Here is an 18346-nt window from a genome sequence, read left to right as displayed (position 1 = left end):
ATTCTCACTGTGGAAAGAGGTTAATAGAAAGGTGCCCTGAGATCATTACTATGACTAGTGGCAATCAATATCTTTGTTCACTAGATCATTAACAGTGAGTTGCATTGGCTGCAGGTAAAAAATATTCAAAGTAGTCAAGCGACTGGAAGGGATTGTGAGAAATTCCATCAGGATCTAACCTAACTAGGTAATTGGAAAACAATACAACAGATGAAATTCATCACAGGTAAGTGCAAAGCAGTGTACATTGGAAGGAAGAATTTAAATTACTAGTACAATTAATGGAATCTGAATTAGTTGTAACCTCTGGAGAAGGATTTAGGCATTATTGTGGACAGTTCATTGAAGACACATCTTAATGGGTAGCACAAAGAAGTGAACAGAAGAAGATACATACAGTGGAATAAATGTGTTCACCTGGAATACTATATTCAGTTTATTGCAGATAATAACATGTATAGGATTTGATTAAGGAGTGGGGAGGGCATTCTGCATTGCCTGGCAGATGGATTAACTGACTAACTTAACAGGCCTTTTCGGTCTCCAACTTCTATGAGTCTAAGAACAGATAAAGACATTTATATGGAAATAATAGTATTTTCAATTGTATTATCTATACTCAAGCTTCAAAGTATCAGGGGTCAGGAAGAAATTTCCCCTTTAGACCACAATGTAGTTTTGCACAGTTCAGTGTGCCTTCCTCTGAAACATACAGACCTGGTCACAGTGGGAGATTGTTACACACCAGTTGGTCTACTGGTCAGTTCCAGAATACTCCTAATGCTGAGAGATTAGGCCTGTGGATCCACATAGCATCAAATCCAATAGCTACTTTTCCAGTCCATGCTGGCACAGAGAGCAGACTGGCAGAGCTGTGGCCAACCCGCGACCCAGGCTGGCAGAGAGAAAAGCATCACAGAGTGCAGCATCTCTGCAACTGAACCCTCTGGACAGAGGAACTGAGGGGTTCCATTTGTCCACTTCTCAGATCCCATCTCTGATGTCTTTCATCCAGGCACCGCCTACTCCTGGAATCTTCCAGCTGAGCTGACCCACAAGGCCACTAACCCCTTCCCATTCAAATACTTCCCCGAGAGCAACTTCAACCAAGAAATCTACAAGAAATTAGCCAGCGAATAATGGTCAGTTACACAGATAGATTGATATATTTTTTACATGAAACAAGACACGTCAACCCAAAGAGGATCTGCTACCAGAAAGGATAAAGGTAGCTGGGGAGAAATCTACTCACCTGAATTTTTTCAAACATTCTGCTTCAGTTCAACACATTCAGGTTATTCTAAATAAATCATCTTCCCTGCCACCCCTAATCTGAATTTTGGTCAAGAAATTACTCTGAAAATCTCCGGCAGGCAAGAAAACCCGCAGAAAAGGGATTCTAGGCAATGTCACGGAGTGGAGATGGGCAAGAGAATTTAGTATCAACCAATAAAAAGCCTGAACACTTACTTTTTTGGAAGTTCAAATGTTTCTGTTCAGTTCTTATTTCACCAGAAGTCACTTGCCCATCCCTAGGACAAACTGTGTAATTTTACTGCTTTACTGTAGGGCTGGGTTTACAGTTTGGCTAAATTGTCTGAACTGTAACTGGCCTAAATTCAGTTTATAGTTTAGGAGTGGAAGACGATCCCTGTTACAGGTTTAATATGGCCATCAGTCTATTCACCTAATCCTAATGTATAATTCTTTCTGAACAAAGAGCCATTAATAGAACTATATACTCACTCTTTTCATAATAAAGCAACTTCATCCTGTTACAGTCCTTTTATCAGAGGATCTCAAGGGACCTAATTTAGCATCTCTTACTCAAGCTCAAGGTCAAGCTAAAAATGCCATGCAAACAAGAATTAGAACTCAACATCAACTTGAGCATTATCATCCCCATTATACAGAGGTAAAGTGAAACACACCAAGGATGAGGCTGTTCACTCAAAGCCAACGGCAGAGCTGGGAAAGGAACCCAGGAGTCCTGGCTCTTTATTCCTGCTCAAATCACCCTACCCGACCCTGTCCCTTCATGTTAATGTGACATTAAAATCATTATGACAATGCTCTGCACATAGGGCTTCTATTTAACAAGGCTCTATTAATTTTATTTTTCGGGGTTTATTTTTAGCAATTTTTGAATTCTGTGTAGATGTCCAAAAATCAGGTTTTTGGGAGTCTCTCTTTAATATTGTAATGAAGATTTTTTGTGGAGATACTTCCCAAAATTCTTGACTAAGCAGATCTACTTTAATTTTTATTATATGTATAAAAATGACTTATGTGTTAGTTTAAGTTTTATCCTTGTTATTGAACGGTTGGTTTAGCATTCAGTGCATTTGTTCCCTACTGAGCTTTAACATAGCACTGTTTCAAATGGCACTATAGCAGAACCTCATAGTTATGTACATTTTGGGAATGGAGGTTGTTTGTAACTCTGAAATGTTCGGAACTCTGAAGAAATCATTATGGTTTTTTCAAAAGTTTACAATTCAACATTCCTAATACAGCTTTGAAACTTTATTATGCAGAAGAAAAATTTGCTTTTAACCATTTTAATTTAAATGAAACAAGCAGAGAAAGAGTTTTCTTACCGGGTCAAATCTTAAACTTCCCCACCCTTTTTTAGTAGTTTACATTTAACAAGGTAATGTACAATATTTGCCTTTTCTTTTTTCTTTTTCTTCTTTTTTTTTTTTTGTCTTTGCTGCCACTTGATTGTGTACTTTTGGTTCCAAATGAGGTGTGTGGTTGACTGGTCAGTTCGTAATTCTGGTGTTCATAATTCTGAGGTTCTATTTATGTTAAAGTGCAGCAGGGAACCTTTAGTGCCCACCAGCAGGGACTACACAGACCAATTAATGCGCAACACATTAGAAATCACATCCCCATAATCCCCATTACTGCTCCATCTAGATACAAGCCAGGATCAGCAATATTGCTGAAAGGGGTGAAGTCAACACAAATTGAGTAACCATTTCTGGTATTTTTCCAGTGTTTATTGGATAAACACATTTTTTTTCCAAATTGGGGTTGTTTTATTGGTTAAAACCTAACATCAGAAGTCCTATCTATAAAATAGCATTGATTACACAGCAGCAAGAGATGAAGAATTCCTGCAGAAAAAAACACTAGAGGTGGCCTTATGGGAGGAAAACTCTGCAAGGGGAAATAGTTCCATTGGAATAATTCCATGTCTATTTTTAAACACTAGATAGAAGAACAGATCAAATGATAAGGGGGTTCAGATGCTGGAGACCGCAGAGTCCCCCTACATGCACACAGATCTCCAGGGTTCTACTACATGCTCAGAATGCTCAGACGGCGTGGCTTCACTGCTGTGGCTTCCCTCAACATCTGATGCTCCTGGAACACCCCATTTTAGAGGAGTTCCCAGCATGGAGATGACACAACTGGATTCATTGCTTGTTGCCAGGGAGAGGGTGTGTATCAGCCTGGTATTCCCTCCTGCCTGCCCCCTCCCTACACATGGATCCCTGGACTGACAGAGGTCTCCACAGGTTTGGAGCAGGGTGATGAGGAAGGCAGAAAAGCAGAACTGTAGAATGACTTTGCTTCTATGCAAGAGCAGAAGACTCTCCTCTCTGGTGATCCTTGGGGAATGATCCCGCCCAACATATTTATATGGGGCTCAGAAATGAAGAACAAGTTTAAAAAATAATAATTATAATGAAAATCTTGAGTGTCTTGCACGTAGCAGTTCCAGTGCGTGTCATCAGAAGGAGAGATATTTAACCTTAAACCTGTAAGCCTGTCTACATGTGGACATTAATCTTGTTTAAGTCTGGACAGAATCTGGCTGTTTCTCTTCCAGCATTTTTCTATTATTTACATATTAAATTAGTCATTTTCTATAGTGCCTGATCTAGGGGGATATATTTCTATGACTAGTTTTTAAAAATAAGACTACATTCTCTTCTGAGGATGGCATTCAGAGCAAACTACAGCATACATTAAAAGAAAACTGCATTTGCGCCTCAGGAAACTGAGTCATTGCAAATATTTTTTTCTTCCTGATCAGTGAAGAAATGTACAGTGTGCATGTTCCAAAGCATGGAGCAAAAGTATATGTGATAGAACTCAAACATTCTCTGCTGATTCATTTCACTACATCTAGCATTTAATGATGTTCAGAAACAATTTTATGATATTTGATTGCTAACTAGTGGAAATATATCCAACTTTAAACACACAAACACAAGCAGTGTTTATTTTATGTATGTCACTCAATGGTCCTTAAGAGTGTGGTATTTTCCTGGGAAAATAATATACATCCTACTATTTTAAAAATTTCTGGGTAAAAAAATGATACTTTCTTTCGATGCACATTTTTAAAATCTATATTGATTCTGACTTAAGGCTCCCTGGAAGTCTAATAGCTTTTAGACTTAACAAAATTTCCTAAGCATTTTTCAAATTTAGAATTTAAAACAGAGCAGAAATGCAATCTTTAAGTAGAAAAAACATTTTCAAATAACTTTAATTTCTCTGTATTACCATGAATACCTTTATTTTATGTAAAGAATTAACTCCCAAATGGTTAAGACTTTACAGTCAGAGAGAACTGTAATAAGGAGTTCAAGAATTCTGAGCACTGCTTGTGTGTTTAAAGGTCTCAGCTAACAAGCAAGAGGAAAGAGGCTGCTGGAAATGCTTACAGATGTCTGATTTTACAAGTTTTTTATAAAGTGCTTTAGTCTAGCATTATTTATTGTTTATGGAAGTTGTTTGTCACTTAAGACATGAAATGACCCCTCCCCCAAATGAAAGAATCAAGTTTCAATCCATTATTTCATTTCTGATTGTTTTTCTTTGTAATAGGTGGGAAAGTGGATCCTGGATAAAAGTCCTGACCAAGACAAGACTCCAAATTGAAGACTCCAATTATCTATAAATCACTTGTCTTTCCTGCAGAGAGAAAGAAAAGGGAGGGGGAGGAGAAAGAGATAGAGACAGACAGAAAAACAGAGACAGAAGACATGCCAAATAAAATACTAAAGATACCTTTTCTATACCAAATTTCTTTCTTCAAGGGCAATCACGAGTTACCTGATATTTCAAATTCTGGTAAAACACTTTTGTTGTTGCTTTAATACTGAAAAATGAACTCTCTTACTTCAACTATTAGGCTAAAATCAGTCAGATTTCACACACTTCTGAGATTATGGCATTTTCATTCTAAAGTATTAGAGTTTATATTCCTTGGTAATATTTTAAAACAAAAAAGAAGCATATGGTCACTCACAAATTTGCATGTGAAAGATTTTTAAACCAATTTCCCAGTTGCATAAGGTTGAGAAATGTATATACAATTACTATACAAATTGTCTCAGATAAGCACAACATCAGTCAGAGTACTCATAATACCTGACACATATTTTATAATACAAGAACTAATAACTTTAAGCGGTAAATAAAATTCATGCCAAATATTTGTTCAATATCATCGTGCTTACAACTGACACACCAATCACCCTCAAACACCCACATATTTTTTCTATTTTCATTTAAATTACCTTCTGGAAAATTATAAACAAACAAATATACACACTCTTAATTTGTATCTCTCATTTCTCATTAAAAAATTATGAAGGCTAAAGTAGTTGAGTTTCCCCTAAAACATTCTTCTAAAACATGGAAAAAATAACAAATTAGAGAACAAATTCGTTTTGGCACTAGCTTCAAAAAAACAAAGACAAAAAAGGTTTTAAAGTGATAATTGGAAAGAAAATATTACAATGGACTGGCCAACATGGGTTTCCTATCAGCGCTAAGACACCTGAAGGTGTATTTCCAGTAGATAAAAACGTTAGCACCTTTTTCTAATGTCCATGTGTTTTCTTTTCCTATTAAGTTACTCAGTAATTAGGAATAAAACCTTAAACATTGAAATCTATTCATACAATGCATTTGATATTTCTCCACACGAATGAAAACATACTTCAGTTCAAGGTACTAAAGGTGTAAAGATTCAAAACATAAAAACGAATTTAAAAATTGAACTTGCATTTACAAACAACTGGTCTAAAAGCCTATTTTAGCCTCTGGAAACTGTTCAGTTCTATAATGTAATATAGAAATCCTGAGTATGTATCTACAGTGAACCAACTGGATAATTCTTAATGAAAATATAATATGACACTATATGTCTTAAATATTAAGATAATTTGCCCTCTAAACAATGTCATTTCAAGGGCATACTCAGATATTGAGGAAGTTAGTCAAGAGACCTGTTTCAAGGCTGTAACAACCTGGTAGGATTAAAAGCCCTCCAGGAATTGTTAAAAAGTCCCAGGGGTACATGGACCATTTCAAGAAAGAAAACGTTTATTTTCTGACAGAGAAGTATAAGTATATGTAAGTTTCTCTGATTTCCATCAGGAGCAACTGAACTATACAAGGGAAGCACTGACCGCTACACTGAAAAAAAATGAGCAATTTTGTGGAAAACAACATTTAAAGAAGCATAGAAATGGTACAGCCAACCTCAGCAAATCTCATTTGCTTTTCTATTATCCTTTGGCTTTCCAGATGGTTACAGGGCTACAACAATCCGTTTCCTTTATTAGTGTTTCAAGGCAGTTTTTTATCTCTGCACTGAAGTCGGTTAGGGCACATTGGAACCGATGTTAAGCAAAATCCCTCTTCTGGGGGGAAAGCTGTGAGCTTCCTGCCAGAATAAACGAACACAACTTACCTTGGTGTATTTGATTTCAAGGTTGAGAGTGGGAGAAGGCAGCAGATGCAGAGATGCCATCAGAGCTGCAGGGTCTGCCTTCACCTCTCCTGGCATCTCAATTTTACTGGAAGTCATAGTCTTTGGGGGTTTTATAGTACAAACGTTCCCCCTTATCTGACCTGGGCTTTTCCCCCCCTTTTCTTTTTTTCCTCCCCCCACCCCCCCTTGCACAGATCAGTGCTGAAGATTTTGCTCTCGTCCTCTGTATATAGGCAGGTGTCAAGCCGGGTCTCTTCTTATTGGCCATGAGGGCAGAGGCAGGGGGGCAGGTCCATCCTACCTAGGCTGACAGAATTAAAATGCTCTCTCTTTCCATGAGCCGCTCAGCCTCAGCCCCAGGCTGGCAGACACCGCAGGAGATCAGCGCTCAACAGGTCTCTTCTCTCGGCCAAGGCTGGAGCGGGAGCAGGCTCAGCCGGCTCTCCCCCATGGGCCGGGTAGCCAGCAGCTGGGCACCCAGGCGAACGGCGCTCGGATGCCAGGGGAAATGCGCTAGGGCAGGAGCATTAGCAGCCGGGTGCTAGGTGCAGCCCGGCGGAAATCAAAGCGGGTTTCTGAGGGGCGCACAGGCTCTCCGCCGCCCGGCCGCAGGGGGCACTTGGGAACCTCATTAGAGCCGCTCTGGCAAGGGGGGGAGGACAGAGCGATACGAGCCCCGGCCCCAGCGGGGCAGCCCCCACGCCCGGGGGCAGGCACGGCTCAGCGGACACCCGCGCCAGGGGCGACCCCCGCCCCCGGATCCCCAAGGGCCGGGCCACCCCTGTGCACAGGACACCGCGCTCCCGGCCTGGAGCAGCCCGCACAGCCGGGGGAACATTTCCCACAGCCCGGGGCCGGAGCAGCTGCTGGTCCAGCTCCGCGGGACAGGCTCAGCCCTGTGCCAACAGCAGCTTCCCTCCCAGCCCAGAGCGCCGAGCAGCGGCTCAGTCCCCGGCTTGCCCTCGGCCAGGGTAGGGCAGGGAGAGCCAGCCAGGCACACCAACACACACGGAGAGACAGAGCTACAGCCAGGCAGGCAGCGGGACGGACACACACACACACACACACACACACACACACACACAATCGCACGCAGATATACACCCCGACAGACAGATCCACACAGATACACCCGAACAGACAGACCCACACAGACACGGATGTACACACAGATACACGTCGACAGATATCCAGAGACACACAGATACTCAGACCCAGAGATACACCCCGACAGACAGACCCACACAGAGAGGCATGGATATATATACCGACAGATAAACAGAGACACACACACAGATACTCAGACCCACAAATACACACCGACAGATGCGGAGATACGCACACAGACCCAGAGACATACACACACAGATACATACACTATTTTTATATACACAGACTCAAAAGTACCCCCGAGGGGCACAGCACAGACGCACGCCGACACACGTTTTGTTTCCACCTTAGGAGAATGTAGGGGAATTGATACCAGTGAAGATGCTGGTAGTCCTGCCTCTTTACTAGGAAACAGCCCCCTCTTCCCACACTGCCCTGCCCTTAGCAAAGGTGGGGTAAGGTAATAGCTTTTATTAGTCCAACTCCTGTTGAGGAGACACACGCTTGGAGCTGACATAGAGCTCTTCCCTCTGTGTAAGCTGGAAAGCTTTAGTCTCTGGTCAACAAGAGTTGGACCAAGAGGCAGATATTACATCATACAACTTGTAGCCATGTTGGTGGCAGGATATTAGAGGGACAACAGGGTACACTCCCAAAGTTTCTTTAGAACTGGTTTCCCTCCTGATCTGTTTCTAGATGGAGGTCTGCTCCCCTTGCCCCACCTGCATCACACCCCACTACAGGAAAGGGGTTTCCTTGCACAACCCAGCCCCTTGTTCTCATCTGCTAATTATTTTATTTATCCTCTTTTCTCCCTCCCCTTCAAGCGATCTAACCAAACGGATCTCCACTTCCCCATCATATACTTTTGCAGAAAAGGGACCCTGCCTCTTCTTGCATTGGTCTCCCAGGCTGCTGCAATTTGGGAACCAGAGTAAACAGGTCCTGGTGTTTTTTCCCTTCTATCGCTCCCAGCTTTATTCTCAGCATGTACCGATTTTCTCAAAATCGCCTAGCTTTTTTGCGGCCGCTTACATCAAAGAGGCTGGATCGCAGGGCGTGACAGTGATAAATGCAAACCAAATATCCTCCGAAGAAAGAGGCCGGCAGCAGATACCTGGGTCCAGGCAGCAACATCTTCTGTTAGCCTGCTGCCCTCTACTGGGCCACGTGGCTCATATCCATAGTCAGCTCCCGCCGCAGAACTATCGCCCTCTGTTGGAACTGAGGACAAAGAATACACATCAAAGCACCCAGGAAAAGAGCAGGTTATTCTGTTTATTGAATTAGCTAAGAATAAACAATATAATCTGGTTTTGTTACATGGTTGCAGAGTCCACAAATCCTTATTGCTCTTTGTTGTACAAACATGGCCACAGTTCATGGACAATTTGCAAATACAAATATAGAGTGTCAAAAGGGGTTATGTAAGGACACAAGATGAACTTCACTCCTCCACAGCGAGCCTGCAAAAGGTATGTGTCATGTGAGGGCTCAAGTGGGACTTCAGTGGTGTATAGGCCACAGCGCTGATCTGTGAATTCACCCACAGTAACAGTTCCAGCTGTGTAACAAAAAAGGAAGGTCAAAATATATTTGTCTAGCTTCTTTCTTTCCTTTATTCTCCTCTCAGTGAAGATGGCTTCATAATTTTGTGTTTTTATAGGATAGGCAGGACTGTCAAGCTGTGACAATTTGAACCAGTGATTTCAAAAATTTAGCAATGCAGTTTATAATGCCACACCGAAAACACAGAGCCAGCGCTTTATCATATGAGTGATATATTCCATAAACTGCCTTAAAATGAACCAAAGGAGGGAGTCTTCCCCCCAAATGAGTGAAACTCGATAGGATTTGTATTTAGGGGGTTTTTATTGGCTAAGATTTGAGAGAGAGAGCCGGTGTGGCCTTTTAATTCTTAAGCAATACAGGCTGCTGGAGATAAAGTCAGAAGACACTCACTAACTGAAGTGGGAAAACCTGCTTAGATGCTGCTCAGTCTGGGTTGGGACAGTCTGCACAGAGGCCCTGTGACTTTGCACTACCTCCCAGCTTCCTCCAGCTCCATGACAGTACAGATTCTGTGCCCCTTGTTTCTAGAGGCTCCTCTGTCTATCACACAGTCTCAGACCCTAGACCCCAACCACCTTTTAATATGCGGAGGGGCTGGCTGCTAGCGTTACCTTTTATGTGGATTCCCCAAAGGGTTGGAGGGGATGATGACTGGCACCACCCTAGTCCTGCCTGAGCCCACTGCTTGTGAACAGATTGTTGAATAGGGATTCCAAGACAAGAAGTAGAAAAGATTGGTGTTCACTCTTCCTACAAAGGCAACCATTTGGGCCTGAAGCAGAGTGTGGTCGTGCTCTCATTGAAGTCAATGGAAGCTTTGCCAAATGGGAGTAATAGCAAGGTCTAAAATACAAAATGCTACACTGGACATAACAACAATGTTGTAAGCATAGCCCAACACTATGAGTATTTGATTATAATATTATAGGTTCAGCCCCCACTAAGGTAATATAAATATTTCTTCTTGAGTGTAATCTTTCGGGGCAGGGACTCTGTCTCCTTATGTGTCTGTACCAACCATGTTTTGGTTGCTATCACAATAAATAAATAGAAATGAATATAGAACTAAACTTGATTTGCTTTCTCATGGGAGAACAAAATAATTCTAATAAAAACTGTATTGCATAGTAAAGGAAAAAAACAACCATCTGTGCTTAAACCTGAGGAGTTCCACAAATGACAATATTTTACTGAACTCTTGCAACTTCAATTCCTTTTCTGAGTGGGAGTGCTAAGTAAACCAGTAATTAAATCAGTCTGTTTTACTTTCTTCCATGTGAATGGGTTTTAATTAAACACCTATTTAGACAGCAACTTCAAATCACTTAATCTGGAAACAAATTTGTTCTGTGTCAGGTTGTAAAGACAAAGATATTACGGTCCCTCCACACTTTGTAAAGAAACAGTCATCGGCAAAATGGAGAAAGACCTGAGTAATTGTCTCCCTTATTTTCAAGGGAAGGATTTAGGTTAGTATCTAGCCAATAACAAATTTATTCTATAATTGTCACAATTCTTCTTTATTATCGGTTCTGCTCAGGTGGATCTAAAAGATAGGTAACATTTAGAAAAAAAAAATTGACTCCATTTCCAAACCTTAATGCCTCTATTTTCAAATTGTACTGTTCATAGTCAAATAAGTTGCATCACTTATATAAATGCCATCTGCCAAAGATCAGAAATAAAGGTGTTTGACAGTAATACAGGGCACAGGATTGAGTGCTGTGGCATGGGAAGCAGTATATTTCCTGACCCAAATGTAATAAAGGTGTGACAGCCAAGAGTCAAGGTAAGACTTTAGCTTGTAATCCCACTCACATGACAAGGATTAGAGTTACAAACAGTCCCTTGTCACATGGCAGAGGTCAATATTCCCAGAATGCAATGGTTACTGTTACTTCTAGTAAATCAAACTTCACAAACATCCTTTACATTAGCAAGTTGGGACTCTTACTGCCTAGTGTCTTAGGGTGGCATCCAGGAAGGGACTTAGGCATTGCAAACTGAGCATCATGACACACACAAAATCCAGCAACACCACTGTGCCACAAAGCCAGGGGCATGTCTACATTACACGCTGGATCAATGGGCTGCGATCAATCCAGCGGGGGTCAATTTATCGCATCTAGTCTAGACACGATAAATCGACCGCCGAGCGCTCTCCCGTCGACTCTGGTACTCCACTGGAGCGAGAAGCATAGGTGGAGTTGACAGGGGCGCGTCAGCTGTCGACTTACCACAGTGAAGACACCACGGTAAGTAGATCTAAGTATGTTGACTTCAGCTACGTTATTCACATAGCTGAAGTTGCATAACTTAGATCCCTCCCCACCCCCCACAGTGTAGACCAGGCCTCAGTCCAGGCTGCAGGGAGGTGTCTATCCATGCCTAGTGATCCACGAACAGGAACCCACTGCCTGGAGTTAGACACCTTAGGCACCTGAGGTGTTTCTTGTAGGAATGACTTAGGCACCTGCCTCGCTCCACAAGAAACAGGAGGAGGCGGTGGTGCCCACCATGTAATTTTTAGCCGAGTAGTTAGAGCACTCATCTGGGACGGGGGAGATCCAGCTTCAGTTCCCCACTCTGCCTCTCTCTCTGGCCCACAGACTGTTGCACTGTGGATAAATACACAGCCATTGGGTGAAAGCAAGAGGATTAGAATGACTCTGAGGCCCAGTGGTTAGGGTACCCTCCCCGCAGGAGGTGGGAAAGCCTGGGTCCAGTCCCCCTGCCCCAATCACACTGTCATTTACCCACAGTGGAACAGGAGATACTGAGTGTCCCCCACATCAGAATATCCCATAGCTCAGTGGTTAGAGCACTTTCCTAGAGCTGGGAGACCCCTATTCTTTTCTTCCCCTCAGGCAGAGAGGGGAATTGAACCTGGGTTTCCCCCATCCCAGGTGAATGCTCTAACTACCAAGCAAAAAGTTATAAGATGGGCACCAGCACCACCTCCTCCAGCCAGATTTTGAGTGGGACCCAATCCTGTAAGTGCCCTCTGAGCACCAGATCCAGGTGGGCCTCACACATGACTTATGCAACCAAATGCCTGTGGACCCCTGGTTCATGGATTGCTCTGGAGGTTAGGTGGCAAGCAAGTATCTGGACAGTTATAGAGATGTAGCAGAGGCATGCCCAGAGCCAGAAACATAGGTGCTTAGGGGACTTTTACCCTTAGAAACTTAAGGCACAGAGTGAGTTTAGGTATCTACAGGCTCTGGCAGGAGTTTGATGGATCACAGTGGAGCCAAAACTGGGCCCTGGGTACCTAAAACAGGGACTAAAGCACCTAAGTCTGGGTTTTATGGGCTTAAATACTTTCGTGGATCCCATCTTTGCTACCTATTGCATTCCCACTCAGCACCTTCCAGGTTTGGCCATTGCAGTGTAATGGGCTCACTCCTCCAAGGATTAGGTATTAGGGCACGCCTACACTTGCAAAGCTACAGTGTCGACAGTTACAGCGCCGCTCAGAGAGCACCGAAGAGAAACCGCTGTTGCAGGTTCACACTGACAGCTGCTTGCGCAATAGCATGTTCACGCTTGCAGCGCTATTCGGAGTGGTGCACTCTGGGCAGCTATCCCAGAGAGCACCTCTTTCGCAGGGCATCCTGGGTCCTGTCCCAATGCCCCATGATGCATTGCTTCACATCCCAGCAATCCCTGTACTTCCGTCCTCATTTGGAACCATCTTTCAACAGTTTGTGTACTGCACATCCTGCCCTGCCTCTTTCGGGCTGCAGGAATTGAACCCGAGCTGTTGACCAGTATGCTGCTCGCACTGACCAACATGTCATGAGTAGCAGTGGAGTTATTCATTAAACTACAAAGTCAAGAGGAGTGCGACGTTGATCTCGCCATGCGTAGTAGCTATGACACGAGATTGCTTGCGGCATTCATGGAGGTGCTGACCACAGTGGAATGCTGTTTTTGGACTTGAGAAACAAGCACTGAGTGGTGGGACCACATCGTGATGCATGTCTGGGATGACGAGCAGTGACTGCAGAACTTTCGCATGAGGAAAGCCACATTCATGGGACTGTGTGACAAGCTCGCCTCAGGCCTGCGGTGCAAGGATACGAGAATGAGAGCTGCCTTGCCATTGGAGAAGCACGTAGCAATTGCAGTGTGGAAGCTGAGTGCTACCGATCAGTTGCTAACCAGTTCAGAGTGGGAAAGTCGACCGTTGGAGTCATGTTGATGGAAGTGTGCAGGGCCATTATTCGCATCCTGACTCTGGGCAATGTGCGTGACATTGTGTATGGCTTTGCACAAATGGGCTTCCCTAACTGCAGAGCAGTGATCGATGGCACGCACATTCCAATTCTGGCACCAGACCACCTAGCCATCAAGTACATTAATTGCAAGGAGTATTTCTCAATGGTTCTCCAGGTGCTTGTGGATCACCATAGGCATTTCACAGACACTAATGCAGGCTGGTCCAGAAAGGTGCATGACACATGCATCTTTTGGAACACTGGCCTGTTCAAGAAGCTGCAAGCAGGGACTTTCTCCCTGACCAGAAGATCACCATAGGGGAAGTCAAATGCTGTATGCTCCATAATATTTGTGAAGGGAAGACTGAAAGTTTCACTCAGGGATGGACCGCAGAGGCTCAGTGCCTGGAGGCTGAGTTTGAACAGACAGAGACCAGGGCTATTAGAGGGGCATAGCGTGGGGCCATAAGGATCAGGGTGCTTTAAGAGAGCAATTTAAAGCTGAAAGCCACTAATATTTGTTGCTATGCTTGGGATTGCAGTGCTTGTAATGCTAAGAGGTGATTGGTGCACACGATGCAAAAGGGACCTTAACTTTATTGTATGTTGCTTTGGAGTGCTGTTTTTGTTTTCACTTAATAGAATAAAGATTGCTTTCAAACAAATACAATTATTTTATTGAAAGACAACAACCAGAGGGAGAGTCAAATGAAAAAAATCATCAGCAGGGAGGGTGATGGGGCAATGGAAGGTATCAAGAGGAGGAAGAGTCCCGGGACGGCTACAGATTTGTGTATGTACAAGGATCATACCCAACCTTCTCCTTTGGAGTATGATGCAGGAGGTGCTGGACTTCAGCAGGGCCAAACTGCAGAGCAATGGGTGCTGAGAGTCCACACTGCTGGACTGTGAGGAGAGAGGAGTGGAATGCTGTGGGTAGAGAGTGGAGCCAGGAGGTTGATTACAGTGTGTTGGTGGTGTGTGGGGGGGGCACATGGGAAAGAGTTTTGAGACAGAGGCTGCAGGGGAGGACGGGCATGGAGCTGCTCAGTGTGAAGAGCTAGTATTGCCTGGAGCATGTCTGCTTGGTGCTGCATAACTGTTAACAGGGGCGGCTCCAGCACGTGCTTGGGATGGCAAGCCACGGGGGGCGCTCTGCTGGCGCTGCAAGGGTAGCAGGTACGCTGCCTCCGGCAGTTTGCCTGCAGAGGGTCTGCTGGTCCCGTGGCTTTGGTGGACCTCCCGCAGGTGTGCCTGAGAGAGGTCCAACAAAGCCACCAAACCGCCGGAGGTAGCCTGCCTGCCGTGCTTGGGGTGGCAAAATCCCTAGAGCCGCCCCTGACTGTTAAGAGACGCTCTGTGGCTTCTTTCTGGTGTGACACATTCTCCTTTCGGTCCCCTTCTCGTTGTCCCACCACTCCTTCAGTTCTTTTTTCTTGGTGGCAGAGTGCATCATAACCTTACGCCAGTAGCGTAGCTAGCGGGGTTCAGTGGAAGCAGCTGCTTCCCCTCAGAGCGGCAGGCGCGGAAGCAGCATCTGCTGGCTGGCGCTGCCAGCAGCATGGCCTGAGGACCCGTGGGGCAGCCGGCCGGCGTGGAAGCGGTGCTTGCTGGCTGGCACTGCCAGCAGCAAGGCCGGAGAAGCCGTGGGGCGGCAGCGGCAGGGTGGAACGGAAGTGGCGCCTGCTGGCCGGCTCTGGAAACAGCATGGCCGGAGGAGCCATGCCATCTCTGTGAAGTTTAAATGCAACATTTTACAGAAGCAGTATTGTTTGCCACATAGACAATACTGTTTGTGCTTTAAAACACAGCCAGTACTCAGACTAACTGGATGACCGCAGGCAAGCACACATGAGCCACAAGACCCCCAAAATGGTGAGTAGCCACAGGGGCAAGGTAAATCACTGTTCCAGAACCCTGCTGTTCAATGGGTATGTGGCTCTTGGGCATTTGGGGAGAGCCAGCACTGTAGGGTGGGCCTGATAATCATTCCTGTCTCCACACTTTCCACAGGAGTGATCATTATGGAAGATATCTTGCTGCTGAGGGTGAGCAGGGAATCAAGGGAGGGTCTTTTCCAAGCCTGTGGCTTCTGCCCTGGCACCTATACAGCACCTATACAGCTAGCCTGTGTGCACAGGAATGACGCCAGGGTTTTTGGCGCCCTAGGCGCAGGGCCGGCTCGCCGGTCCCGCGGCTCTGGTGGACCTCCTGCAGGCGTTCCTGCTGATGGTCCGCTGGTCCCGCGAACCCTCCGCAGGCACGCCTGCGGGAGGTCCACTGGAGCAATCTGCCACCCTTCCAAATCCTGGTGCCCTAGGCGACTGCCTAGGTCACCTAAATGGAAGCGCCGGCCCTGTGTGTGCAGCAATGGTCCCCCCACCCGTCATGGCAAATTGGCACGGGAAAGTTATCATTAATGGGGCAAGAAACAAAGCAGCTCTGCTGAGGAACCTCGAGCAGTGGTTTGCCCAGCATCTCCACGAGAGTTTCCTCGAGATCTCTGAGGGAGATTCCCGTGAAGTGAGGGAGTGTATCAACAGCCTACTCCGCTGCTCAGGCTAAGGATGAAGTGGAAGACAAGCCTGGTTTCTACAACCCTCCTGCCCCCAACGACTCGCTTCAGCAATTCCCCAAATCAGATCCACTTACCAGGGGCCTCCTCTCTTGTTTGTGCTTTGCCAAGCTCCAACTGCTGTGACTGACTAGGCTCCTCTGGGGTAGAAAAGAGCTCCTGACTGCATGCATCTCTGGCCTCCGAGTCATTCCCTCTGGGTCCCCTCTCCTTCTCTTTGTTGAAGATTGCCTCCTCCTGACTCAGTCCACTCTTGACTGGCATGCAAGCCAACGAAGTATCCACAGGGTCCTTCGCAGTGGAGCAGGGGTTGCCACCAAGTATCACGTCCAGCTGTTTGTAGAACCGGCAGCTTATGGGTGCAGCACAAGAGTGGCAGTTTGATTCATATGCCTTGTGGTAGGTGTTTCACAGCTCCTTCACTTTGACCCTTCCCTGTAGTGTGTCCCGGTCATAGCCACTTTCTATCATGCATCTAGAAATCTGTCCGTAAGTATCATAATTCTGACGGCTGGAGCACAGCTGTGACTGCACTGCCTCCTCTCCCCAAATGCCAATGAGGTCTAGCAGCTCAGCATTGCTCCAAGCAGGGGATCGCTGAGACCGCTGCACGCATCACCGAGCAAACAGGAAGGGGACTTTCAAATTTGCAAAGGAATGTATGAGGTGGGGCTGAGAGTTGGTCACCTGAGGGCAGGGCAGTAGAGTTCAAACCGATGGCCAGAGAGGTGAGAACAGGCCTTGTGGGACACCTCCCGGAGGCCAGTTGCAGCACTGTAATCACCACGGTGTCTACACTGGCACCGCAGCCCTGGAGCCCTGGAATAGAAAGCTGAATGCCTCTCCTCGGGGTGGTTTCTTTAGAGTGCTGCATCTGTGCAGTTTCTGCGCAATAAGTGGCTTGGCAGCATCTACACCTCAGGAGTTAACAGCGCTCAAAGCTGCTTTACTGTGGACAAACTTGCCAGTGTAGACGGGGCCTTAGACCTGTGTTGTACCAGAAGCAACAAGAGCGCAAATTACTGTCAGCAAGTGTGAACCATTAGAAAGTAAAACTACTCAAAAGGTGTAGGGGGCTATCAATAGTCCAGAAAGCAACTGGAATGTTTCCCTAACTGTGCCTCTGATGATGGCTCATGCAAAGAAATCCCAGGCATAATGTCAGCATAGCAGCTCTATGCCACTACTCCTCCATTCCCAGGGAATGTTAGGGCTGAGAGGAGGTGTGGGTAGAGTAATCTGTGCTGCAAAGATCCTGGGCTGGAAAAGCAGTCCCAAAGGGACCAACCCAGCACCAGGTTGTCTTCAGGATCAGGGTGGCAGAAAGTCATCTATGTTCTCATGCTGACCATCGCTCATATGTAGGACCCAGCAAATTCACAGACAAGAAAAATGCATCACAGACCATGAAATCTGGTCTTTTGTGTGCTTTTACCCTATACTATACAGATTTCACAAGGGAGAACAGCATTTCTCAAACTGGGGGTCTTAACCCAAAGGGAGTTGTAAGGGGGTCACAAATTTATTTTAGGGAGTCATGGTATTGCCATCCTTACTTCTGTTCTGCCTTAAGAGCTGGGTGACACCCTGCCAGCAGCCATGCAGAAGTAAAGGTGGCAATACCATACCATGTCACCTTACTGTTGCGCTGCTGCCTTCAGAGCTGGGCAGCCGGAGAGTGGCGGCTGCTTACTGAGGGCCCAGAAATGCAGGCAACAGCGCAGAAGTAAGGGTCACAATATCGTACCATGCCAGCCTTACTTCTGTGCTGCTGCTGGGTGGAGCACTGCCTGCAGAGCTGAGATTCCAGCCAGTAGCCGCTGCTTTCCAGCTGCCCAGCTCTGAAGGCAGCTCTGCCGCCAGCAGCAGCACAGAAGTAAGGGCAGCGGAACCACACACCCCCTTCAATAACTTTGAGACCACCTTCACAACTCCTTTTTGGGTCAGGACCCCTACAATTACAGCACCATGAAATTTCAGATTTAAATAGCTGAAATCATGAAATTTATGATTTTTAAAATCCTGTGACTGTGAAATTGACCAAAATGGACCATGAATTTGGTAGAGCTCTACTCATATGTCCTGAGAGTCTAGGTCATACAGAAAATAACTAAGCAAACC

The 18346-nt window shown here is 45.4% G+C and overlaps 1 protein-coding gene across 2 annotated transcripts in view; it reads right to left on the bottom strand.

Annotated features, from left to right (window-relative positions):
* The window catches only part of ALDH1A2 (aldehyde dehydrogenase 1 family member A2), a 73365-nt gene extending 64306 nt beyond the window's left edge, over positions 1–9059 (bottom strand). The window contains exon 1 of one of the 2 annotated variants that reach the window (XM_032774117.1): positions 8973–9059. Coding sequence is in view for 1 of the 2 variants with exons in the window: in XM_032774114.1 (XP_032630005.1) it covers positions 6725–6841 (117 nt within the window). In the remaining variant the exon portion in view is untranslated. Of the gene's footprint in view, positions 1–6724; positions 6884–8972 lie in introns of those variants that run through there. The other variant, XM_032774114.1, reaches the window with a different exon arrangement.
* Between the last annotated feature and the right edge of the window lie 9287 nt (positions 9060–18346).

This window comes from Chelonoidis abingdonii, chromosome 9 (assembly GCF_003597395.2).
Source record: "Chelonoidis abingdonii isolate Lonesome George chromosome 9, CheloAbing_2.0, whole genome shotgun sequence".
NCBI lineage: Eukaryota > Metazoa > Chordata > Testudines > Testudinidae > Chelonoidis > Chelonoidis abingdonii.
Note: the sequence above shows the minus strand (reverse complement) of the source record. Positions and strands in the feature narration are given on the sequence as shown.